This window comes from Vombatus ursinus, unplaced genomic scaffold, assembly GCF_900497805.2.
Source record: "Vombatus ursinus unplaced genomic scaffold, bare-nosed wombat genome assembly UNPS02000580.1, whole genome shotgun sequence".
Taxonomy (NCBI): Eukaryota; Metazoa; Chordata; class Mammalia; order Diprotodontia; family Vombatidae; genus Vombatus; species Vombatus ursinus.
Window position 1 is genome coordinate 27,555,013 of NW_020940358.1, and position 17,868 is coordinate 27,572,880.

A 17,868-nucleotide genomic window follows, 5' to 3' on the forward strand; every position below is an offset into this window, starting at 1 on the left:
CAGCACTGACATTCAGCGTTTTAAGGGGAACTGGGATATATGGGGGCATACTCCTAAATTTTGAGGTCTATTTGAACCCTCTCTCAGCAAATTCCTTATTCAGAGATAGAATATGAAGCTGGAGGACCTGTGGGTACTATCTTAGGTGACATTTTTAAATGTTCTTAAGGCTTCTTAAAAGAAGGACAATGAAAGAAGAAGAAGAGATTGAATCCTAGAGGGCAACAAAGGCATAACTACAAAAGTGCCTTAGAAATAGAGTACAATTCCCTTATTTTACAGATGGGAAAACTGAGACCCAGAGAAGGGAGTTGATACACAGCCAGTAACTGATAGAGCCAGATCTAGAAGCTGCCTCTTGTCTCTCGGATCAGTCCTCTTTCCAATGTACTAGAGAGAGAAGACTCAAGTTAATGTCTGTGTATTAAGAGAGTGAGGGAGGCATTAGGTCACTGAGAGGTAAGAATGACAAGCCACAGTATGGCAGAAAGAGCACTAGGCTTAGATGAGCTTGTTCATAATGAGCTGGGTGGCCTCAGGTCCTTCTCTCAGCCTGGGCTTCTTCCTTCGTCTGTAAAATAGAAGACTAGATGATCCTGAATATCTGCCTTTCAACTTGACTGCTCTGGGTGCTGAGATCTATTCTAGCTCTGCCATTCTGTGTTCTAAGGACTCTTCTAACCTGGGCATCATGTGAAATTTATGACAAATCTTGTTACCATGAACATCTACTTAGGGATTGTGTATATTCAGCGTGACTAGGTGGTACACTGTATAGAGTGCTAGACTTCAGATACTTATGAGCTGTGTGAATGTGGGCAAGTCACTTAACCTCTGTCTAATTGAGTTTTCCCATCTGCCAAATGGGGATAATAATAGCACCCACTTCCCAGGGCTGTTGTAGGGATCAATGAGATAGATGTAAAACACTTTCCAAGTCCTAAAATTTTATTTAAATACTAGCTATTATTATTTGTCTTCGTAATACTTTTTTGTTTTTTTGAGGCAGTAGGGGTTAAGTGACTTGCCCAGGGTCACACAACTAATAAGTGCCTAAGGCCAGATTTGAACTCAGGTCTCCTGACTCCAGGGCTGGCACCACAATACATATCTTTAGAATGAAGATTCTATGGATCATCAACAAGTATTTATTAAATTCCTGCTGTGTGCTTGGCTCCTTCCTAGGACTAGAAGATACAAATACAAAAGTGAGGCATTCCTTGTCCTTCCCATTCTCCTAGGGGAATGTAACATGCTCAGAGCTTCAAGTAATTCAGGATAAATAAAAAATAAATAAATACCGATTTGATTTGGGACACTAGCAAGAGGAATGGCCTTTTGAAGGAGGTGGCACTAGAACAGAACCTTGGAGGGATCTAGGGATTCCAAGAGGCAGAGATGAAGAGGGAAAGCATTGTAGGTAGAGTGTACAGTAAGTGCAAAGTGGAGAATATTAGGAAAAGAATGAGAATCTTTTCATTCTCTAGGGAGAAAAAGAGGTGGTCAGGAAGAGAGATGGGTAGGAAAAATGACCAGGGTCTAAGAGAAAGAGATGCTTGGGCTTGAGTTTGAATTCCCCATCCTGTCACTATGTGCTCATCAAGGGGAAATTTTTAGATGTTTCTTTTTTGTCTTTGTCTCTCCAGAGCCTAGCACAGTGTCTAGTACAGAATAGATGCTCATTGAATACTAATCCATCAACAAGTATTTATTAAGGACCTACTATGTGCCAGGCTCAGACAAGTACAAAGAATGAAACAGGCCCTATTTGCAATGATCTTACTGAGCTAATGGGGGACAACTAGCACATATTAAAATATACATTGATTAGAAGTCAGTGTATCAGAAAGTTTGATCATTTGAGAAATCAGTGAGGTAGAGCACTGGGTCTTTGAGTCAGGGGACCAGGGCTCATATCCTGGCCCAGGCATTAGCTGTGTGAATATGAAAAGTCAATGTACCTCTCTACACCTCAGTTTCTTCATCTGCAGTCAGGAAAACTCCAGATTGTAAAAAACGACATTTCAATATTAATCTAAATAGTATTAAAATGGCAATGATAATACTTACATTAGCCACCTCACTTGATTGTTGCAAGGATAAGACTTTGTCAACCTAAAGCACTATAGAAATATGAGCTATTGCTATAACAGATGAAGAAACTGAGTCAGAGGGAGGTTCACAGTGCTACATTTGGAAGGCACTCAGAGGTTATCTAGTCCAATTGAGACTGAGGGAAATTATGATCTGCCCGAGATCACACAGGGTAATAGGCACCGGAGATGGTGTTTGAACTCGGGTACTTCGAATGCACAGCCAGTGTTCTTTCTACAATATCACTCTGTGAGGTGACTCGTCCAGCATCACATCGCTAGTAAGTGACAGAGCCGAAGACTGAACTCAGGTCTCATGGCTGCACAGTTTGTACTGTGCCACTCCGAGCGTCAGGAAGGAGAAAGTTAGACGGATGACCTAGGGGGCTGTAATTAGCACAGGAGATGTCAGCCCCGAATCCAACAGCCAACCTAATCACGACGGCCCCCATAAGAAAGGGAAAAACCCCGGGCTAGCCTAACCCAACCCTAACTCGCCCAGCCCCATGGTGTCCACCAGAGGGTAAGAAGATTAAAGATTAACCCCTACCCCTCCCTAGTCTCTTGCCTCCACCCCTCAGGAAAGGCTAGGCCGAAAGCTCTGTAAATCCTCTCAGAGAAATGTTTGAAATCTAGGAGGACAGATAGAGGGATCAGGGCCGAGGCAGAGGGGACAGAGAGGCTGGGGGGGGGGGGGGGAGGCCAAAGTGGCCCTGTTTCTGGTCAGGCCGCCTCACGAGAGGGAACTGGCCACTCTGGACAGGCAGGAGAGAATGCGTCTCTCCAAAGCCCTTGTCGACATGGAGATGGCAGATTACAGCGCTGCCCTGGACCCAGCCTATACCACTCTGGAATTCGAGAATGTGCAGGTGTTGGCCATGGGCAACGGTAAGCCTGCCCGCAGGGGCGCTTGGGGAGCGGGGGCAGGCGGTGTGCTCGGATGTGGACAGCCGCATACAGATGTATAAAGACGTGTGGTGCTATATAAATAAGTAGAGGTGTGTGTATCGAGGTTCTCTGCGGCTCTGCAGAGGCCCAGAAGTATATGTGCGGGAGCGTGTGTGTACACGTATGTGCCAGTGCACACGGAGGCATACGTACGGGTGTGTGTGCACAGGTCAGCTTGACTAGGTCATTAGCCCTCGCTAGCTCTCATTTTCCTCAAATGTAAAATGATGAAGTTGAACCAGATCATCTCTAAGATTTTTCTTCTAGCTCTAATAGTCTATGATCTATATGGAGGTACGTACAGGTGCCCGGCCAGAAACTTTTATAGGACGTAGAGTCTGTTGGCAATCTCGATTGCGTCTTCCCTTCAGTGAATCTACTAGGCCAGGGCTTCAGCTTCCCTGGCTTCCTTCTAGTCTCGGCTAAAATCCCACCTTCTGCTGGAAGTCTTTCGCAATCCTTAATTCTGGTACAATCCCTCTGTTGATTGTTTTCCATTTATCCTGCAATATTTTGATCATATGTGGTTGTTTGCATGCTATCTCTTCCATTAATTAGATTGAGGTGAGGAACAGTCTTTTGCCTTTCTTTGTATCCTTGGTGCTTAGCACAGTGCCTGGCACATAGTAGGTGCTTAATAAATACGTATTGGCTGACTGACTGATTTGGTTGGTATCGGGGCCATCTGTCTCTGACAGTGGACTGGGGTGCCAGGCCTATGGCTCCTCCATTCCCCAGTCCAGAGAAGGGTGGAGAAATAAGGAAAGAAAACCCAGGGACTTAGGGGGACAGGAAAGTGTATTCCCAGAGAAGGCAGATGGGGGCAGGGGATGCCAGTATATCACAGGGTGCCCCTGGGTTAACCATAGGAGAGAAGCTAGGAGAAAGATTTTTTTTGGCAAAGTGGTTACATGATATAAGAAGTCACCTGGATATTATGTATATATGTATATCTATATATAGATATATATAGATATATATAGATATATAGATATAGATATAGATCTGTATTTGTGTCCCATATTTGTATATATATATGAGTTCTATTTTTAACTCCATTTGTATGTAGGCTTATGACGTTGCCACTGTGTATAAGTCAGGCTACAAATCTGTCTGTGTTGGCAGATGAATCCAGATCTTTGGGTGCCTATGTTGCTATCCCACATATATGCTCACATGTATGTACAGGGAAACACACACAGACTTGGACTAAGTGGAAGGATTGTTGACTTTGGAATCAGAATCTGGTTTGAAATCTTGGCTCTGCCACTTACTACCCTGTGTGGCCTTGGGAGAGTCACTTTACTTCTTGGCCTCAGTTTCTTTATCTGTAAAATGAAGGGGTCAAACTAGATGACTGCTGAGGTCTCTTCCAGATCTTCTAGACTGAAGATCCCAGCTACTCTCAAACCTGCATAGACATGTAAACTGAGCCCTCCTAGAGTGTTTACTGGGCCTAGGATCAGAGATAATCAGATATTCCTTCTAGTCTCAGACTGGCCCAAGGAAAATAAAGCCTTTTGAGTCCACCTGAAGCTAGAAGTTGATGAGGTCACGAAACAGAAAGTTCCCAGGCCATAGTACTTAATGGTCTCTTTTATGGTGATTTCTGAGCAAGAAAGCTTGGTAGCGGTGTAGTCCAAAGCTGGTGAAAAGTATGGAGATAGGGAACAGCTTGGATTCAGTCAAAGAGCCCTGGACCAGTCCCAAATCTGCTACTAACTGGCTGTGTGACTATGGGCAAGTCACTTTCCTTTTCCAGGCTGTTGTTTCCTCCTCTGTGAAATGGGGATAATGAGTGGCACCTCCATTATTCCCCCTCTCTCAAGGGTGATGATGGTGATCCTATGATCATGAAAACTTTTGAGAAAGAGAAAATTCTGTTGGAATGACTGAGAGCACAAACTGTCCCTGCACAACCATTCCATCTCCGAATGAGAACACACCGCTGGCTATGGCCCAAGGTCTGGTCCTTGCTCAGAGCTGGGAGGAAGGGACTTCACAAATTGTTGAGCACCATAAGGAAGTGCTCTACTGTTATTACTAGGGATGCCCAGGCCTGGGGGGACAGCTGTTAACCTGGCGTGTCCAAGCCCCAATCCAAGGTTGGTTACTAAATCTTTTTATGTGTCATGGACCTCTTTGGCAGTCTGGTGAAGCTTATGTACTCCTTCTTGAAATGTTTTTCTTTTTAAAATTTATAATGGAAGGAAATGTCAAATTTCAGTTAGGGATTAGTAAAAATAAAGACGTGATTTTTTTTCCCCATCCAAGTTCTTTATGGATGCTCCAGAGATCTGGGGCTTTTCCTAGGGGTTCCTAGGTTCAAGAAGTCCTTTCCTAGGGGTTCCTAGGAAGCCTTTGCTTCCTGGCTGCTAACAGAGGCCAGGCTCTGGCTGGGTGGGTTCTACAGGCTTAACAGTCTGTAAAGCACATTCCTCCCAGAAGCCTGGTGAGTCAGGAAATGCAAATTATTATTATCTCCTTTTTATAGATTGAAAAACAGCCTCAGAGAGAGGAAGTGACTAGTTTTGGGTCATTCAACAGGGAGAAGACTCAAACCCGGGTCTTTCGGCTCCCAAGTCCAATGCCTCATTCACTGCCTTGATGCTTTCCCCATAGGAGTAACTACGGGCTTCTCCTCTGCCTCCACTTCCCATGGCTTCTGTATGCTTCCTGCAAGAAGAATGGAGAGGAAGCTAATGAGCTTGGGCCAGGGTCAAGGGACTGGAGCCTGGGTCTCCAGCAGGCTAGGTCATAGGATAGAGTCTCTGGGAGTTCAGATTGTTGTGGCACCTTCTTGCTGCAGTTTCCCCAAGGACCAAGGGAGCGGGTTCCACCCATGTCCCTTCTGGACCGGACCCAACTTCCACCCCACGTAAAGCTGGACACGTGACTTAGGAAATACAAAACAGCTCTAAGCTAGGGAAGCAAGAGTTTCCCAGGGTGGTGCAAAGAGCCCTTACCTGGACTTGAAGAGCTCCAGGCTCTAGATGTCACATTATGTAACTTTTGGCAGATGACTTTTCTCTGGGATCAGTTTCCTTATTTGTAAAATAAGGAATTGAAGAAAAAAAATATAATGGGATCAGACTGGAGGACCTCCAAGATTCCCTTATAGTCTCGTTCTGTGTGCTAAGGGCCCTTTCAGTGCTAACATTTTGTGTTCCATAGGCTAAAGATGTAGAGCTGGAAAGGACCTTAGAAGTCAACAGGTTCAATTCCTTAGACCGTAAATAATAATAACTAACATTTATATAGCACTTACTATGTGCTAAGCACTTTACAATTATTATTTCCCTTGATCCTCACAACCCTGGGAGGTAGGTGCTATTATTATCTCCATTTTACATAGGGAGAAACTGAGGCAAACAGGGGTCAAGTGACTTGCCCAAGGTCACACAGTTAGTAAGTGTATAGGGCTGGATTTGAACTCAGGTCTATGTCACTCTAAGCCCGATGCTTGATCCCCTGTACCACTAGCTGCTCTAGATCTGGGAGGGACCTTGGAGGCCATCTAGTCCAAACCCCTAATTTTACAGATGAAGAAACTGAGGTCTAGGAAGTAAAAGTGGTCTATGTAGGATCCCATAGATAGTAAGAGGAAGAGCTGGGATTTGAACCCAGGTCCTTTGGCTCTAAATCTGGCACACCTTCCATTATGCCACACTGCCCTTCTGGCTCAGAAGATCTAGGGTTCTGGTATTCTAGAATGTTTTGCCTGCCCTGTATGTGGAAGGGGAAGGAGCTGAAAAAGAAATGACTTGGGGTTGTTTTCCCAATGGGCAAAGGATCTATCATTACCCCTCTCCTTCCTCTTTCCCCCTCCTCCAGATTATTCTGTTATCTAATTCACCCCCATCCTGGGGTCTTCCAGAGTTCAGAGCCAGGGAAAAGATTTTCTCCCAACCTCTACTGAACCCATCCAGGGCCTCTGCTGGGAAGAAGTCCAACACCACCACCCCACCCTCCAGCCCCGAAGCCCCAGGACATTAGAGAAAAGTTGGCCCTTCTCAGCTCTCCAGCTCAGCCTCCAGGGATGCCTGGCTGTTCTGTGCTCAGAACCCAAATAAAACATCTCGAATCTGCCCAGGTTTCTTCAGTGTCTCTCTAAGAAGCCAAGGTTGGGGGGAGGGTCTGCACTCCCTGTGGATGGGGACTGCTGTGATGAGAGGGAGAAGAGGGCAAGTAAAGGAGAAAGGACACACAGTTTAACAATTACCGTGCCTCAGGCAATAATTCACAGAACTCTTGGGGCAGGTAGACAGGGAGGGCAGCTGTGGGGCCCCTGGGTTTCATCCCATGGGGGAGGGAGAACATCAACCCAACCAACCTGAAATGAGAAGATTCCCAATCTGTGTGCAGCCTGGAATTTATCTGAGACTGTAAGCATCAGCATCAACATCACTATATATGTATTATAGATACATAATAATACTCCTATGGAATACTAGAGCTAGCAGGCATATAGAATTCATCTCATCACAACCTGCCCTTAGGCTCAGAGAGGAAATGAAGCTAAGGGAACATGTTTGGTTGGTTACAGACCTGGGGCTGGAATCCAAGATCTCTAGGGCTCTTTCCACAACATCATGCTATCTCACATAAATATCCTCTTATCTATGAATAGGACTTATTTCCTTTTCTAAGGTGTATTTCCCATTAGGACAGGGATCATACAGTTGTCCAGGAGGCTCAGTAAGTTAACTCTACTGGAGAGAAAAGGAGGTGAGCAGAGCCAGGCAAGGGAGACTGATGGAAAACAAATTGTACTTGAAGTCAAGAGACCCAGGCTCCAAATCAAGGCCCTGCTATTCATTAGTTGTTTGACTATGGGCAAATCACTTAATCTTTATTAGTCTCAGTTTTATCATCTGCAAAATGGGGTTTATAACGTTTACACAACCTCCTTCACAGGGTGGTTGTGAGGGGAAACACTTTTATCAATCTCTAAGCACTATATAAATGAGAGTCATCATCATCATCATTATTATTCTAAGCTCCCTCCCTGGGGACAGGGTAACAGTCCCTAGTCCTTAGAGTAATTGAGCTCTAATTCAAAGAGAACCAAGTTCAAGCAAGAATCTATAGCAAAGACCTATGAAGAAATTCTCTCCTTCTTCATCCTCCCATCCCAGTCACCAGCCTGGATGAAAGGTCTGCCAACCCTTTTTTAAAGTAATGGAACTTCTAAATTGACTTATTTATTTAAATTAAAGTTGCGTTGTTCCATTCCTTCATTGTATTTGGGAACCAATGCATTGCTATAGGGAGAATGTGTCATTTTTTAACAGAAAAGAATTTGTTTTAGAAATAACATCCTAACACAAACATCATTCATGGAAAAGTTAAGTCTACCAAGATAACAAAAGCCTAAGTCTCCTTGCACATTAGCTCCACGGAATCCTGGGAAAGTTCCACCACCCTCTGCACCTCCCCCTCTCCCCCACCCTGAGGCCTTTTTGGAACCTTTGGGGGCCTCCCCAGGACTCTAACAAGATTCCATGGAACTACAGGAAAGGTTGAGCAAATCCTGCCCCCCATCATCTCCACCTAAATTTGGACCTCATCTCCAAGGCAGATCTAGAGACTATCTAGTTCCTTAGCCTTCATCTCCCCTTGGTGGGGGTGGGGTGCTGGACCAGGTTGTCATTCAGACCACCTACATATTCATGGTTTCATCCCTGGAATCACTTTGAGATTGAATCCCAGGTTGTTCTTGGAGATGGAGAGAATCCTGGGTCTTTGGGAAGTTAATGAGGAGCACCCTACTCCCTGTATCCCAGTATTAGCCTCAGACTACCACGCCTTGCCCATACTGGCCTGCCCAGGAATCTGTTTGGGCTGTGCACACCTTTTTAGGAGTTGGACACAGTTACACTGAGGTAGGAGTCCAAAACTCCCAGTCATTTATTTACTTCCCCTTTCTATCGAGGTAGAGCCAGAGGCTACTATTGGCTCAGTGGTCCCCAGGCCAGTAGCCCCAACCCAGTGGAAGCTGGGAGAACCAGCTTTTCAAAATTTTTATTTTATTTTATTTTTTCATAATCCCTTGAAACTACAGTGGTTGTTTCTGAGGCCTAGAGGCCGCTGTGCTAAGGGAGACCCTGGATCAAGTTAAGAAAGAGGGAGGGTTCTAGGAAAGGTCAACCTTAGAGTAGGCAAAGCTAGGTTCTTTCTGTCCAACTGGTGCTGGTTTTTCCACCTTACTGAACTGCCTCCTTTCTGTGCCATGGAATCATGCCTTGGGTGTCCCAAATAGTAGGGTGCAGTGGAAAGAACTTGGATGGCAAATCAAATGTTCTGGGTTCTAGTCTCGACTTTGTCCATTTGTGATTTCATTGGACAAGTGATTTCTTTTCTCTGGTCGTTAATATCCTCCCCTGTAAAATAAAGGGGTTGAACTAGCTTAAGTTCTATCCAGCCTCTAGACACTCTCCAGTTTGTACCTTCTGATTTTCAAGTCTCTTTTTTCTCCCTCTACCCCGCCATGTGAGGCTTCCCTGGCCAAGCAGATGGAAGAGTCCTTGTATATCCCCCTGCTGGGGGAATGGTCTAGAAGAGAGTTCTGAACTTGGTAGTACAAGATCTCAGAATGAGCCCCAGCTCTGACACTTGCTAGTTGTGTGACAGAACCTAGTTTCCTTATCTATAAAATGGAGATAATAACTTATATTCCTCACCTCTCAGAAGGGGTTATTGCATTGTGAATTATAAAAGCTAGAAATGTGTGCTGCTGTGACCTGGATCTCTGCAGGTAGTGTTTCCCTAGAATTGCCCTGAGGCTCCCAGACTTGACCCAAACCTATTGATTTTTACTCATCTCATGACGGAACTAAACCAGAATATGGTCTCCTAGAGGGAAAATTATTAATAATAACAGCTCATGTTTCTATAACTCTTTAAGGTTTACAATGTATTTCCCTACTGACACTGTGTGCTAGTGTACCATTGTCTTGATTTTACAGATGAGGAAACTGAGACCTAGAGAAGACAAGAGACTTGCCCAAGGTCACACAGATACTACTGGAAACAGGACTTAAACCAGGGTCTTCTGACTTTTAAACTGAATGTTCCTTCCACTAACATTGTCACTTCTACCCCACCCAGGCCTCGCTCATCCACCTCTATGCTCTCTGTCCCTGCACAGATGCATCTCCATCTGAAGGTGTCAACCTCAATGCCCCCAACAGCCTGGGGGTCAGTCCTATGTGTGCCATCTGTGGGGACCGTGCCACGGGCAAGCATTATGGGGCCTCCAGCTGCGATGGCTGCAAAGGCTTCTTCCGCAGGAGCGTGAGGAAGAACCATATGTACTCATGCAGGTGAGCATAGGACAGGAAGAAGCTTGGGATATCCGTCTACCTATGCCCCTGGATAGAGTGCTGGAGTAGGAATCAGGAAGGTATGGGTTCAAATCAAATGTCCCTGATGCTTATTACTCATGTGGCCATGGGTAAGTGAGGTAACCTCTCTGTGCCTCAGTTTCCTTATCTATAAAATGGGAATATAATAGCACCTATCTCATAGGGTTGGTATAAGCCAGACTGGGTTCAAGACCTACCTCTGACCCTAAGCAAATCACTTAACCTCTCTATGGGACTCTTGAAGGCTATGATTTACAGAAAAGGTGACAACCTATATTGGTAGAGGGAATTTTCCATGTGTGGGAATTTTCTGTACCAGTGAAATCACAAGTCCAATCCATATATATCCATCATCACCACCATCGTCATCATTGTCATCATCATGATGATGATGACAATTCAAGATCAGGTCATCACCACCAAAAATTACAGAGGGATTGGCCATAAGGAATTCAGACTTATTGATAAATACAAGGAAATGGTAGAAATTGCAAACACATCACAACAGGCTATGAAAATTTAATACCTGCTGAATACCTAGCAACATATAACCTGTTGACCAGAATTGTATGTACCAGAAGCTTATTACCTTTCATGGATAAGACATGACAAGTCCCTACCACAATTCTCTATCACAAGTGCAGACCCCAAAATATCTTGGAGAACTCAAATAGTAACTAGACCATTATCACAAGCCAAACTATTCCCCACAATTACCTATCACATTGGTCAATCAATCACATTGATCCATAAAAAATTTAAAGAACATTTTCTGTAGATGTCGCCATAACAAGTATGCATCATCCCCAAGCTTCGTAGAATGAGAAGCTTCCAAAATACAGTCATTAACAGTGAAACTCACAGCCACGTAGGGACAGGATGAGGAGCATGGCATCCCTGTTGTCCCAGATGCTCCAGGGGGTATACCTACCAAGGATGCTTACAACACTTTTTCCACCTATTCAACAGTCTGCAGCACATTAAGCCTGAAGGCTTATGATAGTGACTGTCCCAGGACCTTTTCTAGCTGAACTCCATCAAGCAAGATGAAAAGAACAATGTTTCTGCAATCAACAGCAGATGACCACCCCTCCTATTTTACTAAGAAGATTGAGGCCATCTGCTTTACATCTCTTAACATTATAACATTCCTTCCTTTCTGGTCCCAAAGGATACTAATAGTAAAAAAGGTTAACATTTACATGGCACTTTCCATAATGTGTATCATTTGAACCTCACGACAACCCTCATCCACTTCCCTGGCTTCAGTTATGGCCTCTAAGTAGATAGCTCTCAAATCTAGGCCTCTAACCCAAAGCTTCAGTCTTACATTTAGAACTTCCTGCTTGATACCTCTAACTGGACATCCTACCGATACGTCAAATTGAATTTGTCCAAAGCAAGACTCATTATCTTCTCCTCTCAGCCCCAAAATGCTCTTCCTCTAACATCCCTATTTTCTATTGATTGTAATACTACTACCCTCCATTTGCCCAGGCTCAAAATTTCAGTTATCTTTGACTCATTCCCATTTCCTCAACCCCCATATTCAATCAGCTGCCAAATCCTGACCATCCTGCCTCCATAATATCTCCCACATTCATGTTTTTCTCTTGACTAACAGTTACCAGCTTAATTCAGTCTTTCACTACCACTTGTCTGGATTATTATCTCAGCTTTTCTCCCTGCCTCTAACCTGCCTACTCTTTGATCCGTCCTTCACACAATGCCTAGGCAACTTTCCCAACACACTGCTTTGATCATCTCGTTCCTCTAGTCAACAACCTTCTGAAGGTTCCCATTTGCCTTCCAAATAAAATATAAACTGCTTAACCTGGTATTCAGTGTCCCTTACAAATATGATCCAGCCCACTTGTTTGGCCTCATCTCTCACTACTCCCCTACACTTATTCTATATTCCAGGCAAACTGGACTCTTGTCTTCCCATCCCAACCTTTTCTTATGCCACCCCCCTTGCTTTATGCCATTCCAGCAGAATGTAAGCTCCTTGAGGGCAGGAATTATTTCATTTGTGTATTGTACCCCCAGTATCTAACTCAGTACCTCACAGAAATGGGAGCTTAAGAAATATGTATTGAATCAAATTAGATTTGTTCATTACATCCTGCAGGCTAGAATGGATATCTCTTACAGTTCCATCTTCTAAAACCTTCCTTTCTTTTAAGGCCCATCTTGGGACCCACTATGTCCATGAAGCCTCCCTGGACTTCCTCCAGCTGAAATTTTGTCCTAGTACTTTGCCTGTACCTTGTTTCACTGACCTACTGCTTTGTATACTGGTTATTTGCATATATGACTTTCCCTGTGTTAGTAGTAAGCTCAGAATCATGGAATATATGGAAAGGTTTTTAGAGGTTGTCTAGGCCAACCTATACATAACCTCCCCTTCCATATCCCTGACCATCAGTCATCTCAGACTTCTTTTGAAGGCCTCAGGATGGGGAACCCATTACTTCCCAAGGCAGCCCATTATTGTTAGCAAGTATCTAAGCAGAAATCTACCTTTCTGCAATTCCTCCCATTGATTCTAGTTCTGCCCTGTGGGACTACGCAGGGTAGGTATTCACATGACAGTTAGAATACTCCCCATTATGCACTGAAGAAAGTATGAACTTCTTATTCTGGCATTCAAGACCCTCCTTAGCCTTTCCTTCTCACACTACTGTCCTTTGCATGTCCAATGTTCCAGTCTATTTGCTTGTTTCATGGCCCTTTGAAAGCAGAAGCTTCATCTTGCTTGTATCTGTTTCCACTGCGCTGACCCCAATGTTGTGGACATGGTAGGTACTTAATATCTGTTGAATGGCATGGAATTGAATTTCCATTTTCTCTCACCACTCCTATTTCTCTCTCCCCTCCCCCCCAACTCCTCCCCCATCAGGTTTAGCCGCCAGTGTGTGGTAGACAAGGACAAAAGGAATCAGTGTCGTTACTGCAGGCTGAAGAAATGCTTCCGGGCAGGAATGAAGAAGGAAGGTGAGCTTGGGCTGCCCATCCTCCACCCTTTTGGGGCAGAACCATGATTTTATGGCTTGGCCAGTGGCCCTGGGTTGAGATGGTTAAGAAAAATGGCAAGCTAATGGTGGAGAAGAGGGTGGGGCCATGTTCTTGAAATAGAATCGAAGAGATAGCTGGCTTCTCCTTCCTCTCCCTGCTACACAGACTCACCCAGCCAAGGGTGTGGAGAGAAGGTCTGGGTTGATGAGTTTACCCTCTACCAGAGGACTTGGAAAAGGGTGGTGCCATTTCACACAATTTGCATTTTCTCTCAGTCCTACCCTACCCCCTCCCTCCCTTCTCAGCCTCATTTATACTCTCCAGGGAAGGTAAAATGGAAAGATTACCAGCCTGGGAATCAAAGACCTGGGGTTAATCCTTATTTTGCATCCTCACTCATTGGAGAATCACTTTCCTAATCTGTTAAAAAAAAAAAAAAGGGGGTTTGGATGAGATCTGAAGTTTTTAATCTTTTTTTGTATGTGTCTTAGAATCCTTTTGCAATCTGGTAAAACTTATGGACCTCTTCTCAGAATAATGTTTTTAAATGCCTATAGTAAAATATCTAGAATTACAAAAGAAACCAGTTGAACTGAAATACACTTATAAATTTTTTTTAAAAAACAAGTTCATAGACCTCAGGTTAAGAACTCCTGGACTAGAGAGTCTCAAAAGTGCCTTCCATTTCTGACATTCTGTGATATAACTGTGACTATGACATTTGCCCATGGAATCCAATGTAAGGTTGCCTTTCCACTTTGGGCCTCAGTTTCCTCAACTCTAAAATGGGTCACTTACAATTTTAAATCCCATGATCTGTCATCCTTGCCACACATAGAGTATGTGAAGCCAGGAAGCTGTCCATAGTAGCCACTCTATACATGTTTATTAAATGAATTAATTTTAGGATTATAGATTTAGTACTGGAAAGGACCTTAGAAGCCATCTAGTCCAAACCCCTCCTTTTACAGATGAGGAAACTGAGGCCTGGAGAAGTGAAGCAACTTGCCCAAGTCCATGTAAGCAGGAAAGAGTCAGAGGTAGGATTCAAACCCAGGCCCTCTGACTCCATATCTAGCAGTCTTTCCACTGTCTCACACTGCCTCACTTTTATGTTTCCAGTCAAATATTCTTCAATGAACTTTCACACCTCCCATTCCCACCCATCCTGTAGCTCTGTGATTAGCTCTGTCCCCTGTCCTATGTACACACACACATACACACACACACACACCCCAAAGCACATACATGGAACCAGGGCTGGCTTTTCACAAAGCCATGAAAGCTTTTCTCTGGAGCCTGTCCTCCTTCCCTCTTGGCCCTTACTCTTCCTCCCAGACACCTTGATCTTCTTTGGGCATTGGCTCTTTATCCTGTTCCAGCAGGTTGTTATTCTTAGCTCATTGCCCCAAATGCTTCCCATGGTTATTTGCATTTTAACAAAAATGGCTTTTTTCCATGGTGGTATTTCAGGCACTGAACAAGCAGAAGGGTATTTTTTTGTCTGGAGGGGGTGACTCAGCAGACAGCCACCCACTCTGCCTATGCATAAGGCCAGATTTAAATAGAAACACTCAAATACCTTTATACCATGTGCAATCATAGCATATTGGCAATGAAGAGCCTTTAGAAGTCTTTTAATTGACTGACCTTTGTCATTTTACAGGCACAGAAAGGGGAAGGGACTTCTCTAAATCACAGAGTAAGACTATCTAGTCTGGAGCTAGGACTGGAACCCAGAGCCTTGGCTCCCCCTCCAAGGCGTCCCTGACTTTTGCACTGTCATCTCTTTGCACACACTGTTTAACAGACATTTCGTACTCATGACTGAGAGAATCGCTCTCCCTTCCTTGACTCTTATGATCATCAAGCTGTCTTCCTACTATACAAATCTAGGATTCTAGGATACTCTACGCCCACAATCCTATAGTAATCCTATACCCGATACACCTACATGCACACTGTCATCCAGGAGCGATGCTTCTCAGACTTCTTAGGAGAGCTGTTGGCTGTGGGATGAGATTTCCAGGTTGTTGGAGATAAACTTCTTGTCTACTTGCCCCACTTGCCAGAAGTAACAATGTATACCAGGCCAGTGGAAGGTATATCTGATGCTACTGTCGGATGCCCAAGTATAATTGGGGAGGACTGGTTGGTAACAGATTAGTTCGTTGGTTATTTACAAGGCTGGGATAACTTTTCTGTTGATGTACGCACAACAATTAATGCGACAGCAGGTCCAGCTTACTGATTGCCACTGGTGTCAGTCTTTGGGTAAGTCATGGTATTGGTGTTTCCACTGAGCTGCTATGAAATACCTCCATAATGGCTCACAGCACCTAACTTCCTTTCTCCTGTCCAGTGGGAGAATCCAACACCAAGAAAGATTTCCTTGGATAGTTCATTCATTGATTTGGGAAGGCCATTCTTTTGGGAGTTTTGGCCATTAAGGTTCTCCTCCTGGTAATCACGTCAGAAGTATTTGGAAATAGAAACCTCAGAAATGGAGATAATAAAGTAGTCAGTAGTCCCTAAAGCATGGTAGACTTAGCAATCGCCCAATTATCCCTCATTTGGAATGCTGGAGTCTCTAGGCTTTATCTCAATATCTTCTGAAGATTCTGTCTAACACCTAACCTTTTTCCCCCTCTTAGCCAGAATGAAAACACGTCAGTCAACAAACATTTATTAAACCTTATTATGAGCCAGGCACTGTGCAAGGCACTGGGAATACAAGAAAGGCAAAAAAAAAAAAAGAAAAGAAAAGAAAAACCTCAGTTCTTAGGTTCTGGATGATCTATCTGGTTCCTTCTGCCCTCATATTGGCTCCTAAAAGTTGGAACAGTCTCTGATGATCCTGATGGGGCATTCACCTGCTTGAGATTGGTGGTGTGCTTACTATGGGCCAAGCACTGTGCTGAGTGCTAGGGATACAAAGAAAGGCAACATACAGTGTCTGCCTTCTGGGAGTTTACATTCTAACAGGGAAGACAGCATAGAAATAAATACATAAAAGATACAGAGTAGATGGAAGCTGACTTTTGAGGGGAAGACTTTAGCAGGTTGTGCAACAATACTATCTCTTTGGAGGAGACCCCAGGGCTAAGCTTTTGGTCCTAGAGAGGGTAAAATTTTCCTTACAACCAGAAAAAGGAGAAACTTCTGTCAGGGTCACAGCCTCTAGACTCAGAGAATCCCTTGGTCTCCAGAATCCAGCCCAGAGACAACTGGGTCCCAGGATAACAACTTGTATGCTAATAGTACTTTATAAAGTATACAAAATACTCTCTTCAAAGCTACTGTGTGAGGTAGATAGTGCAAATGCATTGCCTCCATTTTGCAGATGAGGAAACTGAAGCCCAGGCCAGAGAAGTGACTTGCCCATGATCACACAACTAATTAGAAGTGGAGCCAGGGCTAGGAGGGCCCAGGTGTTTTGACTCCGAGTTCAGAGCTCCAATCATTTTGCTCCTAGGAGGTGGAGAGCAATACAGAATAGTGGATCGAGTCTCTAGAGTCAGAGGACTTGAGTTCAAATCCTGCTTCTATGTGACCTTAGGCAAGTTAACTTCCCCTCTCTGAATCTGTTTCCTCATCTGTAAAATGAGAGGATTGGACAAGAAGCCTTGAAGGTCCCCTCTGGCTCCCGATCTAGGATCCTATGTAAGGAAGTAAAAGGGATGGTTAAAATGGGAACACTAGAAAATCCCAGGCCCCAGCATGGCCATCAGGGCATACAGACTCTCTGGGAAATCTAGGCTCATCCTCTGCCCCAGCTCTGCCCCTGGTCTGTTAATATTCAATAGAAGTTACATTAGGTCCACGACCTGGCTAATACTGAGCAAACATTTGGAAAACATCATTCCGTGACTGAACTCGAGCCCAGTGCTGATAACGTGGAGCCTGACCTTGAGGGGGCCTATTTACTGCTGCTGACAGCAGGCCTTTCATCCCGACAACAGGCTTAGCTACTCCCTTGCCCAGGCTTAGTTAGGCTGTCCTGGAAGGAATGCCAGCCCCCTGTTCAAGCTGTTTTGATTAGGACCACAGGCAGCCAGCAGGTGCGGGGGAGGGGGGGAATATCCCCCTTTTTTGTTGATCAGAGAAGAGATAGTCCCAGGTAAAAAATCTCAAGTGACAAAGGGACATGAAAACTCTCCCCCAAGCTGATGGAAGAAATGATTTCCTGCCCTGAGAAGGGAATCAAAGTATCCTCTTTAGCATCTTGTAGGACAATTATGTCACATCCCTGCTGGGGCTCAGTTTCCTCATCTATTAAATATGAGTCTATTAAACATCTATTAAATATTTATTAAAATTGGACTAAGGTCCCTCCCAGCTCTGACAAACTGTGTTTTAAGTTCCCTACTAGTTCTGACATTCTATGTTCTGAGTTCCCACCTAGCTCTTGACGGTCTCTCCTTCCCAGCTCTGACATTGTG

General features: G+C 44.3%; 1 protein-coding gene across 3 annotated transcripts in view; it reads left to right on the top strand.

Moving 5' to 3' along the window:
* Positions 1-17,868, top strand: part of HNF4A (hepatocyte nuclear factor 4 alpha) — a 76,006-nt gene that overhangs the window by 38,532 nt on the left and 19,606 nt on the right. For 2 of the 3 annotated variants that reach the window (XM_027853323.1, XM_027853330.1), the window contains exons 1-3: positions 2,815-2,981; positions 10,192-10,366; positions 13,311-13,405. In XM_027853323.1, the coding sequence (XP_027709124.1) occupies positions 2,867-2,981; positions 10,192-10,366; positions 13,311-13,405 (385 nt within the window). In that variant the 5' untranslated portion in view covers positions 2,815-2,866. Of the gene's footprint in view, positions 1-2,814; positions 2,982-10,191; positions 10,367-13,310; positions 13,406-17,868 lie in introns of those variants that run through there. The other variant, XM_027853335.1, reaches the window with a different exon arrangement.